Here is a 22,784-nt window from a genome sequence, read left to right on the forward strand (position 1 = left end):
GATTGTCCAAATAGCTGCCAACACAAGTCTTAATAAATACATGGAATACATGTAAACATATAATATATATATGACTCTAAAGTATATGCAAATTTCATTTCTCTAGTGTTGTATGCATATTGTATATACTGTCATAATGAAATGTGATGGTTGTAAGATATGAGGGATATTAAATACACCAGCATAGATTCTTATTATAATCATAAAATTGTATTGTCATTGGATGTAATGCTAAAAAAAAAAAAGATTTATATGTCCTCGTGTACACATGCAGTAGAAGCGAGCGTGTTTGGGATTTTAAGAGCCGAAAGAGACGTGACAGGTTAAACATCCTGGATTTAGTCCAGCTCTTCCTTCCATCTGATCTTGGCGGCGCCGTGAACTTTAATAAGTGCTTTCATTTATATTAAAGATGCAAATGTAGCCTTTGCAGGGGGATTGATATGCATGAAGGAAAACGTGTGTGTGTGTGTATACTATATGTGTGTGTGTGTGTTACACTTTATCAGGTTCCTCTGTTCATTAGCCCGACGTAATTGTGTTAGCAGTGTTGCTTGCAGGCCCTGGAAAGAAAATATCTGTGTTTAAAGGTCACATCAGAGTGGATATGACACACCAATGGATGACACGGGTTCATACCCACAGACATTGTTGCACGTGGAAACGCACACTTCCTCTCTGTGATGCACATGAAGACACACATTTGGCCGAATTTGTGTGTTGTGTGTGTGTGTGTGTGTGTGTGATGTCTCATCTTGCCTTAAGGTATGCATATGTATTTGTGTGCATGTGTAGGTGTGTGATTGGAGCGCAACTGTTTCATCAAGTGTGATTTGCCTTGGCATGTGCGTTAAGGCAGCTGAAAGAGATGTTACATTATGCTCTGGTGTGTGTGTGTGTGTGTGTGTGTGTGTGTGTGCAGCATTTGATCATATAATCAGATGAATGGAAAAAATCTTGCTTTAAAAAGAGATTAGACATAAATAGCATACATAAAGTAAACAAACTATAGTTAAATGCCTATTTACTATATTATTAATAAATAAAAAAAATGTAAACATACTAAAAAAATGTATATTAGAAAGGCAGGAAGTGAACAAATGTAACAGTTACTGATTGTAAAAGTACCAGATCACGAACCAGTCATGATGTGCCATATATATCACTATATTGACACTTACTATGGTACCCATTATGGTAATGTAATGGTAATGGTTTCATTTAATTTGAACATGCATCAGATTACAATTGAATGCATCACATAATCAGTTCACAGTTCCACATGTCCAAAAGGAGTAGGAAGAAGCAAAGCTTATTAAATCCTACCCCTCCATCTGGTACTTTTACAATCAGTAACTGTTACATTTGTTCACTTCCTGCTTTCCTAATATAATTTAAGTTTTTTTAAATAATTTTTTTATAGTTTTTTTTTGTATTTTTTGTCACGTACCGAAGCAGCTAATTTTTGTTTTTTTTAAAATGTTTTTTATTTTTGTATTTTTAGTTTTTTAATTTTTGTCATGTACCAAAGTATGAGGTGATATGGCCATACACATTATTTGTTCGTACTTGGGTACATGACAAAAAATAAAAACAAATAAAACAAATAAAACAAAAATTAATAAAAAAAAATATAAAAATTTATAAAAATTAATAAAGTAAGAAAAATATTAAATTAGATTAGGAAAGCAGGAAGTGAACAAATGTAACAGTTACTGATTGTAAAAGTACCAGATGGAGGGGTAGGATTTAATAAGCTTTGCTTCTTCCTACTCCTTTTGGACATGTGGAACTGTGAACTGATTATGTGATGCATTCAATTGTAATCTGATGCATGTTCAAATGAAATAAAACCATTACCATTATTATTATATAACATAAGATGGGGCGATATGGACCTTAGCATATATCACAATATTTTTAGAATGTATCACGATAAAACGATATAAAAACAATATAAATTTAATTTAACACTACCATTCCGAGTTGAAAATACAAGCTAAAGTCTCAGTCCCATTATAATGTGTCGATGGTGAGGTCATTCCTATTGTTCCCAGTGCAACCAAACACAAAGCTCCCCATCTGCTGCGTGTATGTCATATCATGTATCATCCATTTAATATCTGCGAGAGCGTTATTGCTATTTATATCACAAGGCGCCTCGTCCTCCTGCAGCTCACGCGATTTAATCTGATGTCGTAAAAACGGAGAAAAATAGCGCTCGTTAAAAAAAAAAAAAAAAAAAAAACGACTCCGCTGCCAAATGAGTGTGTTTAGTGTTGGCTCCTCCTAATGGCGGCTGAACATTTGTACTGACAGCTCACTTTACAGCCAGCGTTGCCGCCATAATAAAACAGGCTTCTAATGCAGCGCCACTATAAAGATGGATGGTGATACATCCCTAAAAGCCTTTTCACGTATGAAACCACAATAGGCACCATTGGGGATTCTTTTTTTTTTTTTTTTTTTGCTCCACTTTTGTCATTGAGTGCAGATTTTTTTTTTTTATTCCTACTTGGGGATAATGTGGTTTCTTTTTGTTTCCCCCCTTCTGTCTCCCTCGCTCTCATTTTCTTAAACAGCAAAATTGCTGTTCTGCGGTTGGCAGCCAGCTTCGATTATCTACGCCAAATTCCATGATAAAGAAGCGTGCTTTTGGTCTATTCAAGCACTTAAAGAGCCACTAAATGGCTTTAGCTGCAGGGTCCTCTATTTGGAGACTATACACACACACACACACACACACACACTTCTTCAGGTTTTATTTGTCTCTAATCAGTGTCAAGTCATGAGTTAGTGGCAACAGGTGTGGCTGTAGGCAGCCTCCTGATTTTTCCATTTTATTTATTTTTTATTTTTTTGATGGCAGTAGCTGCAGTCATCACCCATCACCATTAGGAATCTTTATGTTCCTGGTGTGGAACTCATACACTTGTCGGATTGTATTGTACCTTACTGCTAAACAACATTGGTTCTGTTGTGGAATATACATGTGGTGTGTTTTCCTTTCCACTTTTTCATGCACTCCAAATCATTATTAGAGTTAAAAAATGTTTTTTTTGGGGGGGGGGGTGTCAGTGCTATAGGGGTAACCACAAAACCCGAAACATTCATTCATTCATTTTCTACCGCTTTTCCTCACAAGGATTGCGGGGGGTGCTGGAGCCTATCCCAGCTGTCTTCGTGCGAGAGGCGGGGTACACCCTGGACTGGTGGCCAGCCAGCCAGCCAGCCAGCCAATCACAGGGCACATATAGACAAACAACCATTCACACTCACATTCATACCTATGGACAATTTGGAGTCGCTAATTAACCTAGCATGTTTTTGGAATGTGGGAGGAAACCGGAGTACCCGGAGAAAACCCACGCATGCACGGGGAGAACATGCAAACTCCACACAGAGATGGCTGAGGGTGGAATTGAACTGTGTGGTCTGCACGCTAACCACTCGTCCGCCGTACCGCCCTGTTGAAAAACATCCGGTGACATTTTTTTTTTCCAGATTTATTTATTTATTGTTTTTTTTTGGGGGGGGGGTGTCAGTGCTATAGGGGTCACCACAAAACCTGAAAGAACTGACCTTAAAGAGACAGTGTTAAGCTTGAAATTCTACACTACAAAATGCAAATCTAAACTTTTTTTTTTGTCAACATCCAGTTATTATATTTTCTTCTCTTATATAAATTGGACATAAAAAGGTACTAACCATCTTGGAAGTAGCTCTATTGTACTTATAATTGGAGCCTGTGTGTGAACATAAGCGTTTTACATCTGTCAGGATTGGACTTTATCTGTAAGTCCTTAAATCCCTCTAACTGTGGAGAGCTTGGAGATGGAAACGGGGCACATTGTAGAGGAGGCTATGGTCAGATTAGGAATTATTTCAGCTCGACTACACCGCTATGTGTGTGAATGAGCGATGACTGCACCTGCCATTGTGCTTTTAAATGAATTTACAATATACTGCATGTCATTTCATTTATATGGAAGACTCTTCACAGAATAACCACGTTTTTTTTTTTTTTTCCTGTCTAGGCTGAATATGGCCGTGTTTAACTGGATGCTATGTGTGTGTGTGTTCCTGCAGCTGTCCACTAGGTCATTGTGTCACTGGTGGAATGCGACCGTAAACGCAAGCAGTGTGTTCCCGCAGCATGGTGCTGCAGCCCACGCCAACACACACAATACAATACAGACACACACTTTCCCTGTGTTGCATCAGACAATAGAGTAGGTTGTGTTTTGTGTGTAATTTGCCGTGTAGCTTTTAGAACCGGTGGACAAATACTTGATCTAGATCCTTGACCGGAATTGAGTTGGATCGTGTTTGTAACATGGATATAGTTTTTTTTTTTTTTTCATTTTGGAATGGATTTCAATGAAATGTGTGATACAGCAGGGTCAGATACATCCCATACTTTTTTTTTCTCCCTTCCACTCCTGATCCGATGCACGAAAAGAGATGAAAATTTCTCGGTTCCTTGTTCTACTAGTTGTTGACTCTATTTCGGGTTACTGATCTGAGAAACATGATTAAGTTAAAAAAGTAACTCAAAAAAGGTGAAAGTTATTGATTTTGCTGCTACATCATATCTTTGGGATTCAATGAAGTGACCTTAAACATTTATTTATGCTTTTCATTCATCATTTATATGCAATTGGAATTGTTTTGTTATGTTTTTGGCTTTCTGGAATGGATTAATTAGATTTACATTAATTGTTATGAGAAAAATTGATTTGGTTAGCATCCATTTTGGTTAAAGTCGGACCATTAATGCTATTCAAGTTATAAACAGGGCTGCACGGTGGACGAGTGGTTAGCGCGCAGACTTCACAGCTAGGAGACCCGAGTTCAATCCCACCCTCAGTTTGCATGTTCTCCCCGTGCATGCGTGGGTTTTCTCCGGGTACTCCGGTTTCCTCCCACATTCCAAAAACATGCTAGGTTAATTGGCGACTCCAAATTGTCCATAGGTATGAATGTGAGTGTGAATGGTTGTTTGTCTATATGTGCCCCGTGATTGGCTGGCGACTAGTCCAGCGTGTACCCCGCCTCTCGCCCGAAGACAGCTGGATTAATTAATTTACATTATTTGTTATGAGAGAAATGTATTTGGTTAGCATCCGTTTTGGTTAGAGTCGGACCATTGCTATTCAAGTTATAAACAGAGCTGCAAAGCGGTTGAGTGGTTAGCGCGCTGACCTCACAGCTTGGAGACCCGAATTCAATCCCACCCTCGGCCATCTCTGTGTGGAGTTTGCATGTTCTCCCTGTGCATGCGTGGGTTTTCTCCGGGTACTCCGGTTTCCTCCCACATTCCAAAAACATGCTAGGTTAATTGGCGACTCCAAATTGTCCATATGTATGAATGTGAGTGTGAATGGTTGTTTGTCTATATGTGCCCTGTGATTGGCTGGCCACCAGTCCAGGGTGTACCCCGCCTCTCGCCTGAAGACAGCTGGGATAGGCTCCAGCACGCCCGCGACCCTCGTGAGGATAAGCGGTAGAAAATGAATGAATGAATGATCTTGCATCGAGCTCTCAGACTAGAGCTGTCCTATCTAGTCAACACGGAGTGTTTTAGTTCGGATTATAACCTACAGTTTTTACCAGGTGAATGAGATTGATTGACTTATAAAAAATTGCAGATTAACAGTTTATAGTCCGATTTATTTATTTATTTTTGTACTGACAAATGACATCACTTGACAAACACCGTACTTTGCCATCTATTCAACAAAATGTGTGTCTTTTCTGCACTGTGTTCATCCAGCATGAAGAGGCTGTGAGTGGACTCCATACTGCCGTATTAACAGCTCGTCAAAATGCCTTTTCCTGAAAAATGGCTTCCAAATAAAAAATCTCTTCACGTTTGAGTGCCTATCCCGCTTTCCCCGTTATCCTCACCTGACCTGTGCTGCGACTTTAACTTTTCTACCATCTGCAGCAAGGGGTCCAGTTTTATATATAATATTGAATGTAAATGGTATTAATTTGTTGCATATACTATGTACATGTATTAATACTGTAGTGTACTACTATATTGATGCAGAAAATGCAAAGAGAGGCTTTTGAGTCCCAGTTCTGGATTATTTTTCATGCTAGTGATCATATGTACCTTCACATTATTCATATTCCGAATCCCATAAAACAATGCTTAGCCACAAATACACTTAACTTTATGCTTTTATCACATTTTTAAGCTAAAATATAAACAATCTGTGTTATTTATGCAGCTAAAGTCTATTAGACTCTTATAGAGCGGCTACACATGATAACCGGCACACAAAGATTTCCAGTTCTTCCAGAATCTGCACCTATTCATCAGTATCTGTTAATGTATTCCACCAAGGACCCACGTTCAGGATGTGGTTGCTCACATTAGCGAGTGCTTAGCTGCAAACCATATAGGAGTTGATAATAAACGGCAATGTATCTTTTCATAATGTCGGCTTTTAATATACAACCATATGTGTCTGATTCCGAATCCGATTTTTAACCCGACGATTTGGCGATGATGTGTATAATTTTTGAAGTAAACAAGATCAGACAGAAGCAGGATGTGCTCTCTCATGTCCACACTTCATTCTGGTTGACAGGGGATGTGCTCAAGAAGTGACTTGTATAAATTAACCCTGAGTATTTGGCGAAGGTCAGCAAATGTGTGTGTGTGTGTGTGTGTGTGTGTGTGTGTGTGTGTGTGTGTGTGTACAAGTGTGCATGTGTAATTGAGGTGCTGACATATTCATCACCATGAATCAACCTGAAGTAGTCCAGAGCTTTATAGAATGTGTCAGAAGAGATGCAGAATGTCCTCACATCCACAATAAAGATCAATATTGATTATTGATTATATGGAGACACATACCAAAACATGCATGATCGGCTAATTGGTAATTGTAATGGTTTAATTTCATTTGAACATGCATCAGATTACAATTGAATGCATCACATAATCAGTTCACAGTTCCACATGTCCAAGAGGAGTAGGAAGAAGCAAAGCTTATTAAATCCTACCCCTCCATCTGGTGGAGTAACTGTTACATTTGTTCACTTCCTGCTTTCCTAATATTGTTTTTTTTTTTTTTTAACTTTTATTTAATTTTTTGTCACGTACCAAAGTACGAGGTGATATGACCATCCAATGCCATAATGGGTACCATAGTAAGTGTCAATATAGTGATATATATAGCACATCATGACTGGTTCAAGACTCTTCATCCTTGTATTTAGCAAACATCAACTGCTTGTATTGTTTCTTGAATTGGCTCATCGTTGTGCATTGTTTGACTTCCTTACTCAATCCATTCCATAGTTTGATTCCACATACTGAAATGCTATGGCTTTTTAACGTAGTCCTAGCATATAAGTGTTTCAAATGTAGTTCTTCCCTGAGATCATATTTCTCCGCTCTTGTATTAGATGACATTTTTAGCCTTATGCATTATTTTAGCTGTTTGAAGATTGAAGTATTTGTGATTTTAGAAATAAGGAGTTAGTATGTTCTCCGTAGGTGGCATTATAAATTATCCTTACTGACCTTTTTTGCAGTTTATTTAGCGAGTGAAGATTGCTTTTATAGTTATTAGCCTATATTTCCAATTGGAAACTCTCATTGTCCATATGTGTGATTTTGAGTGTGAATGGTTGTCTGTCTATATGTGCCTTGAGAATCACCAGATCGCTCTTCATGCTCTTGAGTCAACTGGGATAGGCTCCAGCTCACTTACTGTGAGCTGTTACTGTAAACAGTAGTGAAAAGTAAATACATTAACAATTGGAATATTCAGTCTTTACCGTCTTTATCTACGTATATAAGATTTATGAGATCTGTACAGTTTTTTCCATTTGGTCTAATTTAGACATGAAAGAAGAACTTTTAAAACAGACAAACTTCCACTTCATAGATATTTCCGTTTTCCGCTTCTTGTCCCAGTTTTGTCAAATGATTGCTCTCATCATTGCTAACGGTTATTTATAGAATTGTGATAATGAAAATAGCTGTCTTTTGTCATGATTGTAGAGTTGATATTTCGTTATTTTCAGTCATTTTAAATGTGCAGGGATGTATCGATGTGTTGATGTGTTGGCGGGTGGGCGGACCGGGGGGGGGCTGTGTTGTGCTTTTAATATCGTCAGACGGTGAAGTCAGTGGGACGGTGAAAAGATGCTCTCCACTACAGACTCCAAGTGTGTGTGTGTGTAGCCTGCTCATATTTTGTCTGGGTGTGTGTCGGGGACTCTAAACAGGGGCTGCATTGTCCTGATGGAGATTGGCAACAGAGTGGCGTTCTGGACCACTGTAATCATGGCTGGGCTCGGGATGAAAGACACTATTGACCGAGTGAAGTGTCTGAAGGGAAGAGAGGGAGAGGAATGTGATGAATTAGAGAATAGGACTTTATGGAGTTAAAGGTCCCATATTATTGTATTTTTATTTTTATTTTTTTACCATTTTTAAGGCACATATAGACATAAAAACCTCAAGGTGGGGCTTAACAAGAAGAAACTGATGTTTGGGTTGGTCACCTGTTCAGACACAGTCTCAAGTTCTTGTTTTTTTTTAATGCACAAATTTAGACACATGCAATCCAGAAAATGATATGTAAATGCTTTTTCTCCTCTGTCTTGGCTACTTGCACCGGTGAGAGGGACGGAGGCGTAGGTGCGCTGTGCTGCGCCGCACATTAGAGCATTTAGTGTTAATTGACTCAGATGTGTTTATAAAGCATAAACTCACATGGGGGGCTAATAATTTTCACCATGTCAGAATTTTCATCAAATTATTATTATTATTATTATTATTATTCAAAACTGTACCAAAGTGGCGCCAAGTAAATTATTGTTTACTATATGAAACGTTATGAATATTTCTAATAGGCAGTATTTAAGAGTCCAAGGGCCTCAACCGTACGTATTCAACAAATGGCACAGAATTGATCATGGTGTTTGGGTTGGTCACCTGTTCAGACACTGTCTCAAGTTCTTGCTTTTTTTAATGCACAAATTTAGACACATGCAATCCATAAAATGATATGTAAATGCTTTTTCTCCTCTGTCTTGGCTACTTGCACCGGTGAGAAGGGACGGAGGCGTAGGTGCGCTGTGCTGCGCCGCACATTAGAGCATATAGTGTTAATTGACTCAGATGTGTTTATAAAGCATACCAAAATGGCACCAAGTAAATTATTGTTTACTATATGAAACGTTATGAATATTTCTAATAGGCAGTATTTTAGAGTCCAAGGGCCTTAACAGTACGTATTCAACAAAATTGATCATGGTGTTTGGGTTGGTCACCTGTTCAGACACAGTCTCAAGTTCTTGTTTTTTTTAATGCACAAATTTAGACACATGCAATCCAGAAAATGATATGTAAATGTTAAACTTAAGGGGGAAATTGTGGGCTAATAAATTGACAATAAAAGCATAAATACTGCGGATTTCAGAAAACAGATGGAATGATACAGCACTCGACAAGAAGCAATGAAGTCTGTAAAATTAAATAATTTAAAAAAATCAAAATTGTTACAATTATAATGATGAAAATGGTCATATTAATGATGATTATAATGGTGATAATAACAATAATAATGGTAATAATGATAAAGATTATAACAATAATAATGGCAATAATGATAAAGATTATAACAATAATAATATAATGATAATAATAACAGGGGCTTATATATGATTATATTTTGCAAAAAGGGGTAGGCATTTATAAGCTTTTGCTTCAACTTACTCCTTTTGGGCTTGTGATCAGCAGCTACACACAATAACCAGCACAGAAAGCTTTCTGGTTCTTCCAGAATCTGCACCTATTCAGCTGTTTATTTTTTTGGATTTTGTGGTTCCTGCGAAAACAGTTGCCTGTAGTCGTAGTGATGACTACGTTTTCTTTTAAACAAATCTAGAGCTATCCTAAGTTATATCACATACAAAGCTTTCTAGTTCTTCCAGAATCTGCACCCATCCAGCTGTATTTGTCTCAGAGGTTCCACAGTAGTGTGAGTTTAGAGTAACTTTTGTCTGAAATATCCACTTTGTTTCCCATTCTCAGAGCTGGAGGCATTCGAGGCTGAAGAACAGGCATGAGGTCTTGAGAACCGGAAATAAGAAGACAAGCTGGGAGTCAATTCCGAGAACCCCTTCTATCAACACTCGGAAGTGGATTACACTTCTTCTTCCCTTCCATTACCATCATGCTTTCACGTCTCGTCTTCCTCCTGATCTTCCCCCTGTCCACGACCACCTCGTCTTCGCCAGGTCCCCCTTCTTCTCTCCTGTCTTTTTCGTCACCAGAAGGGGGCCTTACACATTTGGTGGTGCATAATAAATCCGGTGAGGTTTACCTGGGTGCCATAAACTGGATCTACAAGCTGTCCGGCAACCTCACCAAGCTACGAAGCCACGTGACCGGTCCTGTGACGGACAATCCTCGCTGTTACCCGCCACCCGGCGTCCAGTCATGCCCCCACGACCTGGTGCAGACTCCCAATATTAATAAACTGCTGCTGCTCGATGACGCCCACAACCGCTTAATTGCTTGTGGGAGTACTTCCCAGGGAATTTGCCAGTTCCTACGTCTGGACGATTTGTTCAAGCTGGGCGAGCCCCACCATCGTAAGGAGCATTATCTATCTAGTGTTGCTGAGGCAAGCACCATGTCTGGAGTGGTCATCTCGCCAGATGTCTTCGGCGGTGGCGGGAAACTTTTTGTCGGTACTCCCATTGACGGGAAATCCGAGTACTTTCCGACTCTATCCAGCCGCAAGTTGATGTCTAACGAGGAGAACGCAGACATGTTCAGCTTCGTCTACCAGGATGAATTTGTCTCTTCGCAGTTGAAGATCCCATCAGACACCCTCTCCAAATTCCCGGCATTTGACATCTACTACATCTACGGCTTCAACAGTGAACAGTTTGTTTACTATCTCACCTTACAACTTGACACCCAGCTCACTTCCCCGGATGCGGGCAGCGAGCAGTTCTTCACCTCAAAGATTGTCCGACTTTGCGTGGATGACCCCAAATTCTACTCCTACATCGAGTTCCCCATTGGCTGCACCAAGGACGGAGTGGAGTATCGGTTGATCCAGGATGCTTATTTGGCTCGACCGGGGTCTCGTTTGGCTCAGTCGCTTGGTATTCCGCAGCACGAGGAGGTTCTTTTTGCTGTGTTTGCCCAGGGCCAGAAGAACAGAGCCAAGCCACCCAAGGAGACGGCTTTGTGTCTGTTCACAATGAAGCAGATAAAAGAGAAGATTAAAATAAGGATTCAGTCATGCTACAGTGGAGTGGGGATACTCTCTCTACCCTGGCTGCTCAACAAGGAACTATCCTGCATTAACTCGGTGAGTGGCTGATCCTGACTCTTTGATCCACTTGTGTTTGCAGGTGTCTTATTAGTTCCACTGTAGGCCTATAACGGTGATGGAGCTATCTGTGTCTATCAGTTCCATGAATGGAACACTTCTGATTTAATTTAGTTGTGGATACATTTAACTTTTGTCAATTCTTAAATGTCTCCCGTAATTACACCCTCCCTTTTAGCTGGGTTTAGGACCCATGCTGGAGCGCTCCAATGGCTGGGTGTTGGGGCACTGACCGGGAATTGAACATGTCAACCGCACCAAAAAAAAACATGCACTGCTTCACCACCAGTGCTTTTTATAGGCTAATACTAGTATCTACATAAGCTTCAAACACTCAAATCTGTACATATTCAAAGATAAGTAATGTTCCACCCCCGTTTTTGTTACCATAGCAGATACCTGCATGGGTTATTTTTTTGATTATTACGTCAAAATTTCATTGGAGAACAAGCAGCATAGAAAATTGATGGATGGCACTGCAATGTTGCCTCTGTCCACCAGAGAGAGCCAAAGGAGACCAGAGGGAAGCTGATGTCATTGCAGTGCCTCGGCAAGCACCAATTACTTGTTTTTAATTAATTGTTACTCGGACGTCATGCATTACGGGGAAACTTTTGAAGGATTTTTTTTTTTTCATTTTAAACTCATATTGTTACATGTATGTATATTTCTCCGGTGTAAGTTTGTGGATAAAGGGTTCAAAGTTAAAGAAAGAAGTAGCTGGTTAAAAACCTACATCAGGAGGTTGCCTACAGCCACATCTGTTAATGTCAATCTTGGCTAAGATTGGATGGATGGATGGATGGCACTGCAATGTTGCCTCCGTCCACCAGAGAGAGCCAAAGGAGACCAGAGGGAAGCTGATGTCAATGCAGTGCCTTGGCAAGCACCAATGAATGTGTTACTCAGACGCCGTGCATTATGGGGAAACTTTTGAAGGATTTTTATTTTTCATTTTAAACTCATATTGTTACATGTATGTATATTTCTCAGGTGTAAGTTTGTAGATAAAGGGTTCAAAGTTAAAGAAAGAAGTAGCTGGTAAAACACTGTAATTAACAGTATTTTACATAATATGATAACTTATAGCAAATATACATTTTGTAAAAAAATAATCATGATTTGGAGTGCATGAGAAAGTGGAAAGAAAAACATAGCAAACTTGACCATATATATATATATATATATATATACCTCATACTAAAAAGTACATTGCACAACATAGCAGCAATTAAACCAATATTGTAATAGTGCGAAGGGGCAAACTGCTCAGCTAGCATTAATATAAGCTCACATATTTTTTCTGGAGTTAATTAAAAACCTACATCAGGAGGTTGCCTACAGCCACAGCTGTTAATGTCAATCTTGGCTAAGATTGGATGGATGGATGGCACTGCAATGTTGCCTCCGTCCACCAGAAAGAGCCAAAGGAGCCCAGAGGGAAGCTGATGTCATTGCAGTGCCTTGGCAAGCACCAATGAATGTGTTACTCAGACGCCGTGCATTATGGGGAAACTTTTGAAGGATTTTTATTTTTCATTTTAAACTCATATTGTTACATGTATGTATATTTGTCAGGTGTAAGTTTGTGGATAAAGACTCTGTTCTGTAAGATGCGAGTCAGGGTTCAAAGTTTAAGAAAGAAGTAGCAGGTAAAACTGGAATTAACAGTAGTTTACATAATATGATATCTTATAACAAATATACATTTTGTAAACCTTAATCATGATTTGGAGTGCATGAGAAAGTGGAAACAAAAACATAGCAAACTTGGCCACATATAGTATATACCTCATACTAAAAAGTACATTGCACAATTGAACCAATATTGGTAATAGTGGGAAGGGGCAAACTGCTCAGCTAGCTAGATATAAGCTAACGTATTTTGTAAACAGTACAACTAGAACAAGTATGAGTACTGAGGTAGATAAAGCTGCTGGATGCAGACCTCTAATGATACTCAGAATGCAGCTACTGTCAGCGTCTGGAGTTAATTAAAAACCTACATCAGGAGGTTGCCTACAGCCACAGCTGATAATGTCAATCTTGGCAAAGGAAAAATCCTGGCATGCTCCTGGCAACAAGAAGATACTGTGGTTAATTGGATACACCCATTAATTAGAGCATTTAATTTTTTTTTTTCATGATTAAAATGTTCAATAGCGTCCTTGATTGAATATCGTTTGAATTCTGAGGGTGTTCTTTTGAAGGACGGAGCAGGAAAGTGTAATCGCCAGTTGGAATAATTCACACTGCAATTTGCCGATGGCTTGTCTTCCCCCGTCCCTCATAGATGAGCATTATGGGTGCCCCTGTATCCTCATGAATTATTCAACCGGTCTCACCTCCTGTTATTCAGTCGATTCTCTGTAACAGCCTGCCATAAATCTCTGAACTTCTCTCCACTTCTCCCCATCTTCTCTCTCTCCTCCTCTGCCCTCACTTTCTCTTTAGTGTCTTCCAATCTAGCCTCGTTATTTGCGTGAAGATTTCTCCGGTCCCATTCAAACTTGATTCTTCTTTCAATCTACCCTTCCTATTTCTTCCCATGACCTCCTCTTTGGTGAATATTGTAAACTTTAACATCCTTCATATCTTCGCTCCTGGTTCTTTTTTGTTCGCCTCTCGTCTGCTCTCGCTCTGTCACCAATCTTGCCTGTGACCTCCTCTTGACTTTCTGTTGAGTGATGAGGTAAAGAGTGACTTAGTGTGTAAGCCGGCGTCTGAATGTGATCTGAAAACACAATGCTGACAGAACAGCTGATGCAATGAAAGAAGGGCTGGATTGATGTAGACCGACTGAGAATGAAAGGATGATGATAGAGAGAGAGAGATATTGGAGGGGTTGCAACTGCTGAATTATTGTTGAAATGGTGCGCCGAGAACGGGATGAGGATTGAATGTAAAATAGGGGGTGCACATTAGAGGACTCCGAGGAAGGTCTTTAAACGTAAAGAATGGAACCTGCTGAAGTCGGTCTTGCAAGTGTTTGTATTTGCTGATAAATCCCCCGCACCAGCAATCGCCATGCTGATCACTGCATATTTACTTCCTATGTTCAGCATCTTTATGTTCTGCATATTTCATTAACTTCTGAAGACTGTCATGGCTGACGCCGGACAATATAAGTGTTTCATCTTTGTCATAAGCCCACACGGTAATGTCTTCAGCTTCATGTTGCCTTGTTGTCTGCAGTCAGTGTGTGTGTGTCCTCGCTTGCTTGCATTTAATTATGCAAATGAGTGTACAGTTACATGATTGTCCTTTATGGCCATCTGTCGTTTTTGCCGGCAATCGATCAAGGTCGTGTCAGAAGGACTCGCTCTGGGGACGCGGCTGTGATGAATTCATCATCTTGTAGACATGTTCCGTGTTTCGCTGAAGCAACAGTTCATCGCCGCCGTGCCAGATCGAAGCTTTCATGCAAGTCGGTTAAAAAAAAAAAATCAAGTTCATTTAGACAAAACCCATTCCTTTTTTCAACAGAGAAAACAATCCAAAGAAATACAGCTGGGTGGGTGCAGATTCTGGAAGAACTAGAAAGCTTTGTATGTAAGTTGTGTGTAGCTGCTCTATAGGAGTCCACAACTCAATACAAAGGACCGGAAAATGAGCATAATAGGTCCCTTTATAAGCTGATGATGCAAACAGCGAGTAATTTGAGCATGATACTTATTAAAAAACGAAGAAGAGAAATTTGTTGAGGGGTGGTACAATGTCCTTGACCATGAAATTCTGGCGAGAATATAACGGTTATATAACTGCATAACGGTTTGCATAATTGTTACCTATTTTTGGAGAAAAAACTTAATATAATAAAAACATGTACATTTCAAAACATAAATCTGCAAATTTGCTGGATTACAAATGCCTGACCACAAATATGTGGGGAGCCGCTATACTGTACAAAAGTTTGTGTTTGAATCAGTGTTTAACTTTTTGACATTTACCACTGCCACACTATTTGAGAGGCACTGGCTTAGAGTGAATCTGTTTTTTGAAGCTATTTTTAACCCTGGGCTCACACTGGATCCGGTACGCATTGCTGCAATTGTCCAAACTGCGCTTGCAAGAGCAGATGTTCATGCGATGACTAGCGTTGTACGTATACAGGAAGTAAACAATAACAAACAATAGCCATATTTGCCTGCACAGCCGTGGTGTTGTAGATTTCTGTGTTTTCCGGGGGTTTAAAGACAATAAGGCGACTTCTTCCAATCGACAAGGTCAAATAAAGCCACCCGCATCACAACTCTGCCAGAAGTAACAATCCTTGTGATGCGTTCATAATAAAAACATGTAAAGAATACATTTCAAAACATAAATCTGCAAATTTGCTGGATTACAAATGCTTGACCACAAATATGTGGGGAGCCGCTGTACAAAAGTTTGTGTTTGAATCAGTGTTTAACTTTTTGACATTTACCACTGCCACACTATTTGAGAGGCATTGGCTTAGAGTGAATCTGTTTTTTGAAGCTATTTTTAACCCTGGGCTCACATTGGATCTGGTACGCATTGCTGCAATCGTCCAAACTGCGCTTGCAAGAGCAGATGTTCACGCGATAACTAGCCTTGTATACAGGAAGTTATTGTAAACAATAGCCATATTTGCCTGCACAGCCGTGGTGTTGTAGATTTCTGTGTTTTCGGGGGGTTTAAAGACAATAAGGCGACTTCTTCTAATCGACAAGGACAAATAAAGCCACCCGCATCACAACTCTGCCAGAAGTAACAATCCTTGTGATGCGTTCATATTTTCAACACTGAGTTTGAAACGCTGCAGTATTCCTCTTTTTAAAGGGCGGCCTGCTCTTGGAACTTTTTGCCTTTTGTGAATTGTACTGTCTTTGAAGTTAGTTTTGAAAGCAGCTTTAAGAGAACACTTGCTATGAGATGACGCTATCCCTCCCAGATGCGTCTCCTGGTCTAGTGAGTGGTAACACTTTAATACACACACAAGGGATCTCCATTTAATTAACATCTTTGTGACCTGTACACATGAATTAACTTCACTAGCAATGACTTAGGTTAGTCTGTCTTACAGTGGATGATTATACTGGCATTTTTTTATATGATATTTACAGAAGCACAAGCTATAAGTAACAATTGTCCTAACTGTGTTTATTTTGCCTGTGTAGCATTATAGTGTGTGCATGCAGGGAGTGAGGTGCAAACTACAAGTTGGAGTAGTCAGAGAAAACCGACGCACGTACGGGAAGAACATGTAAACTCCACACAGAGATGCCGAAGCAGAGAATCGAACCCAGGTCTTCCCGATCTCTTGACTCTGTAGCCTACATGCTAATCATGTTCAAATTTACAGAGTCAATTTATAAAGAAATAATCCAGGCTGCACGGTGGTCGAGTGGTTAGCGTGCAGACCTCACAGCTAATAGACCTGAGTTCAATCCCATCCTCAGCCATCTCTGTGTGGAGTTTGCATGTTACTCCGGTTACTCCAGTTTGTAATTTGCACCCCTCTCCCTGTATGCACACTCTATAATGCTACACAGGCAAAATAAACACAGTTAGGACAATTGTTACTAAAAGCTTCTGCTTCTGTAAAAACATTGTCCGGGGGGTTAGCACGCAGGCCCCGCAGCTAGGAAACCCGTGTTCAATTCCACCCTCGGCCATCTCTGTGTGGAGTTTACATGTATTCCGGTTTTCTCTCACATTCCAAAAACATGCTAGGTTAATTGGCGACTCCAAATTGTCCATAGGTATGAATGTGAGTGTGAATGGTTGTTTGTCTGTGATTGGCCAGCGACCAGTCCAGGGTGTACCCCGCCTCTCGCCCAAAGACAGCTGGGATAGGCTCCAGCACCCCCGCGACCCTCGTGAGGATAAGCGGTAGAAAATGAATGAATTAATTAATGTGAAATTTGGTCACATTTTCTTTGAAATGCAATTGAGGTGTCAAGATAATTGTGTCGTAACAATCTGGTGATGTGCAGGGTTTCATTACATTTGATATTCATATAGTAAACATAAAAATCATAAAGAGCCCAGAGGGAAGCTGATGTCATTGCAGCGCTTCTAAAAAAAAAAAAAAGTAGAAGTTCCATTGATGTTTCCCCTGAAGTCTGTGCATTAATGGGCGTGACTCGAAAAACGTCAGGTCTCTCCCTTTTTGCCTCCTTGCCCGCCGCCTCATTATCACAGAGAGGGCCAGTGTTGCTCTGCTGGGAGTTAAAGCGAGTGCTGGGTGACCTTCACCGGCTGTGGGCTGCCATCCAGCACTATACAGCTCTGTAAGCTGGCCGACCCAGCAGCGACGTTACAGCCTCAGCATGTCTAATGAGACTTATTCAGTCACAGAGATACTATCCTCTGTGTCTGTTTGTCAAGGGTTCGCTTTATCTCTTTATTGTGTGGCAAGGTGGATGTCGGAGGGGAAAATTGACCGCAATAACAAGTAAAAGAACTCCATTATTCCGCCATTTTGTTGTTGTTGTTGTTGTTATTAATAGTTCTCATTGTTTATCGCTATTGCTGTGCAATCTTGTTGTGCGTTTTAGACACTGACTTAGTTACTTGCTTTTGTTTATTGGTTATTTTGACTCGAGTCCCATTAGAGTTGTCTTGTATGGCCCACATTGCATCATGCCTGACGCCTCCTGGGTAAAGTCTATCGTTGCTCCGGTGCCTGCTATTACATCATGCAAGGCATATTTCCCCTTGGTATTACTATATTGTGCTTTTGGGATAATGGGCATAAACAACATATAGTAGTTATAACTAACTGCAGCATTTTCCGCACTAAAAAGCTACAAAAGCTACATATGACCCAGCATGATGCTACATTGTTTGATTGTTACTTCTGACGGAGTTGTGATGCGAGTGGCTTTATTTGTCCTTGTCGATTGGAAGAAGTCGCCTTATTGTCTAAAACGCCAAAATCTACAACACCACAGCTGTGCAGGCAAATATGGCTATTGTTTACAAGAACTTCCTGTATACAAGGCTAGTTATCACGTAAACATCGCGAGTGCAGTTGTAGCAGCCAGAGCGGACAATTGCAGCAGTGCGTACTGGATCCAGTGTGAGCCCCGGGTTAAAAATAGCTTCAAAAAACAGATTCACTCTAAGCCAGTGCCTCTCAAATAGTGCGACAGTGGTAGATGCACATTGTGACAAAGTGATAAAAATATAGTCAAAAGTTAAATACTGATTTAAACATGATGCTATAGGTCTTGTAATGTCACATACTGTATGTTTGATTCCCCCACAGTGCTATGAAATCGTACTAATTTGTGATTAATTCTCAACAGATACACAGGGGAATTTGTGAATAGCGTCTATGAAGCAATTTGACCACACAGTGGTGTTCATTGTTAACTTCAGCACATGACAAAAGTGGATTAATGACCGCTATTGGCTCAGAGAGCTCAAGAGCGTCAGCTTGTTGTGGATTTTGATTTACGCCACTGAAGTTGAAGTGAGGTTTGGTGTTAATTTGCTCTTTTTTTTTTTTGGCCCCTTTGTATTTGTATTGTGTTTGTATTGAGTTGTAGACTCCTATAGATCAGCTACACACAATAACCAACATAGAAAGCTTTCTAGAGCTTCCAGAATCTGCAGTTATTTCATCTGTATTTCTTTAGATTTCATCCTTCCTGCCAAAACAGTGTGTTACCTCACCAGCATGCCAACTCTGCTGTGGTTGGTCACACTTCAAGTGCTCACGAGGACTTCCCGATAGCTGCCGAACCCAACTTTGTACGAGTATAGGAGTTGATAATAAATGGCGATTTAGCTTTTTTAAATATCCGCTTACGTACAGCCATACAGTATGTGTCGGATCCTGAATCCGATACGAAAGTAAAGATTGGACAGGTTACTTCAACATCTCTCAATTGTAAATAGTGTCATGATTTTAGTGTTAGGTTTTCGACAACATTGTTTTTTTTTTTCGGGATTACAAGTGTTTACAAAAAGTAGTGGGTAAACCAGGCGTCGGCAACCTTTCCTATCAAAATTTCATTTCATATAATTTTACCCCCACGCTCACTAAAGGAAAATAGACTGGAGCTGCAAAACATAACAATATCTTCTAAACCTTTGAAAGTTGACCATTTTTAACAGCAGAATACAACAAATAGAAGTGCAGTGTACATGTGTAATGGATGCCAACTCATAGGGTAATGATAGGGTAATGATATCATCTTGGTTAAACCCCAATACCTGACCGCTGAGGAAATCCGAGTCTCCCATGATTTTGATTGACTGCCAGATTTAGAGGGAATTTTGGGTTATCAAAGTAGTTCAGAGGAGAAAAAGCGGAGTTGATTGAGTACTCCTGCTAGTATCGGATCTTACTAATACTGAAGATAAATGTACATAAATATCTGTGTAAATAAAATGTCAACTTAGCTGGTATGTTTACTTTGGCGCCAAAATGTTCAGGTGTTTAAATACTTAAGCATTGCGAAGGGAGCCACAACAAAGAGGCTGAAGAGCCACATGCGGCTCTGGAGCCGCGGGTTGCTGACCCACTGATGTGGTGGGAAATGGCTCATAGCAACCCTCCATGTATGCTACACATACTTCCACAAAATAAACAGTTGAGGCTTCCAGTCACAAATGTCCAGAGTTGTAATGCTACACCCCACCTATGCCAACCGTCTTCATTGGACTCTACAGGACAGCAGGTTTGGGTGAGCTCCTGTTGCGGTCTGCTGTAATTGGATTATGTCCTGTCAAGAATGGCTTTAGTTCCGATTACACAGATTAAGCTTGTGCTTTTCTCGGATGGGGCAGCATGGCTTTAAGAGCATTATCCGTAGTTTGGACGCGTCAGAAGGGCAAGTAGTACCAATTCATCAGTGTCTTAATTTTGTTTATTTTGGATAAGTCATGGAGAAAAGGTGTTTGTCTGTGTAGCATTATAGCATAGAGAAGTACTCCAGAAGTGTTCCTATGCACTTGCTAGGGGTGGAATACATTAAAACAAAAAAAAAAATACTTTTTCACAGGAACCACAAAATCCAAAGAAATACAGCTGAATAGGTGCCGATTCCGGAAGAACTAGAAGGCTTTCTGTGCTGGTTGTTGTGTGTAGCGCTCTGAGAGTCCACGACTCAATACAAAGGGATGTAAAATGAGCTTTGTGCTGGGGAGCAAGTGATGGCGGAACAAAAAAAGCACATTCCCTAAACCAGGAGTTAGCCAGGTTAGCTACCTTTACTATTACCAGCCTTTCTTTTCTTTTAGCTCGTTGGGTAACGCTGATCAACGTAACTATTAGTGGCAGGGGCATCACTGGGTTCTGAGGAAGGGGGGGCCTTAGCCCACCTGAATGTGGTAAACATTAAAAAAAAAAAATCCAAAAAACAAATAACGAACAAGAAGCGGGATATAACTTTCCCACTTTTGGACAGATTTAGTAGAGATACTCAATTGTTTTTAGGCCACCATTAAATTGACACAAGTACACACAATCTACACTGCAAAACCAGAGGACAGTGATCAATTATATAATAATCAACATTATATTATTAATTAGCATATTATTATTATTATTATTTCTATCATCATTAGAAATAATATCATTATTCTAGTAGTAGTAGTAGGCTAGTAGGCTAACCACTACTCTAGGCTAGTAGGCTAGCTAATACTAGCCTACTACTACTACTAGTAGTAGTAGTAGGCTAGTACTACTACTAGTAGTAGTAGTAGGCTAGTACTACTACTAGTAGTAGTACTAGTAGTGGTAGGCTAGTACTACTACTAGTAGTAGTACTAGTAGTGGTAGGCTAGTACTACTACTAGTAGTAGTACTAGTAGTGGTAGGCTAGTACTACTACTAGTAGTAGTACTAGTAGTGGTAGGCTAGTACTACTACTAGTAGTAGTACTAGTAGTGGTAGGCTAGTACTACTACTAGTAGTAGTACTAGTAGTGGTAATAGGCTTTTTTTTACAAAAAAATCTCTGACAAATTTCATATCAAAGCAAAAAGAAGGCTAATAAGCAAGTCAATAAGCGGGCTAATACTAGCCTACTACTACTAGTAGTAGTACTAGCCTACTACTACTATTAGTGCTATTACTAGTAGTACTACAAATTTCATATAAAAGCAAAAAGAAGGCTAATAAGCAAGCAAATAAGCGGGCTAATACTAGCCTACTACTACTAGTAGTAGTACTAGCCTACTACTACTACTAGTGCTATTACTAGTAGTACTACAAATTTCATATAAAAGCAAAAAGAAGGCTAATAAGCAAGCCAATAAGTGGGCTAATACTAGCCTACTACTACTAGAAGTACTAGCCTACTACTACTAGTACTAGCGGGCTAATACTAGTACTACTACTACTAGTAGTAGTAGTAGTAGGCTAGTGTTAGCCCACTTATTGGCTAGCTTATTAGCTTATTTGTACTACTACTACTAGCCTACATACTACTACTACTACTACAAGTAGTAGTAGGCTAGTATTAGCCCGCATATTGGCTTGCTTATTAGCCTTCTTTTTGCTTTTTTATGAAAGTTGTCAGATTTTGTTTTGTAAAAAAAAAACTACTAGTAGTAGTAGCCGTAATGATCAGAAGAATGATACTACTGCTAGTAGTAGTAGGCTAGTATTAGCCTTCTTTTTGCTTTTATATGAAATTTGTCAGATTTTTTGTTAAAAAAAAAAAAAAAAAAATCTACTACTACTAGTAGTAGTAGTCGTAATGATCAGAAAAAGAATGATACTACTACTAGTAGTAGTAGGCTAGTATTAGCCTGCTTATTGGCTTGCTTATTAGCCTTCTTTTTGCTTTTATCTGAAATTAGTCAGATTTTTTTGTAAAAAAAATACTACTAGTAGTAATAGTAGTAATCGTAATGATCAGAAGAAGAACGATACTACTACTACTAGTAGTAGGCTAGTATTAGCTTGCTTATTGGGTTGCTTATTAGCCTTCTTTTTGCTTTTATGTGAAATTTGTCAGTGATTTTTTTGTAAAAAAAATCTATGAAAAAAAAAAATCTATAAAAAAATATTCAATTAGCCCTAAAATAGGCCTAATGACGCCACTGATCAGTTGCCTGTGGTTCTGTGCAGGGCTGGTATTACTGCACAACCTTTGGTCCCATGACAAAAGTAAACAACAAGTACCACAAATGTGTACGCAACCTATGGCCCGTGTGCCCCGAGTCATTTATCAAAAATCAAGTGTATATTTTTGTAGTAATTCTACAAATTGTATCTGCCCTTCTATTTATTGTTTTACTGTCAAAAAAAGGTCATTAAAACAAACTTTTTGCACGGTGCTGCATGTTCCAAAGCGTCCTTGCGGTGTTGTAACTTCACGCACGAAGACCACATCTGTTTCCAGTCATAGGATGGAAGCAATTCAAACAAAAAGCAAGTACTGTACATGACAGAAACAAGTTTTGCAAACTGTGGAAT

The 22,784-nt window shown here is 39.6% G+C and overlaps 1 protein-coding gene across 2 annotated transcripts in view; it reads left to right on the forward strand.

Annotated features, from left to right (window-relative positions):
* LOC131137090 (plexin-A1-like) overlaps positions 1 to 22,784 on the forward strand; it is a 169,909-nt gene that overhangs the window by 15,827 nt on the left and 131,298 nt on the right. For both annotated transcript variants that reach the window (XM_058084628.2, XM_058084630.2), the window contains exon 2: positions 10,067 to 11,360. In XM_058084628.2, the coding sequence (XP_057940611.2) occupies positions 10,209 to 11,360 (1,152 nt within the window). In that variant the 5' untranslated portion in view covers positions 10,067 to 10,208. The remainder of the gene's footprint in view (positions 1 to 10,066; positions 11,361 to 22,784) is intronic.

This window comes from Doryrhamphus excisus, linkage group LG17 (genome assembly GCF_037039965.1).
Source record: "Doryrhamphus excisus strain RoL-2023G ecotype Guam linkage group LG17, RoL_Dexc_Guam_v1.1, whole genome shotgun sequence".
Classification (NCBI taxonomy): Eukaryota; Metazoa; Chordata; class Actinopteri; order Syngnathiformes; family Syngnathidae; genus Doryrhamphus; species Doryrhamphus excisus.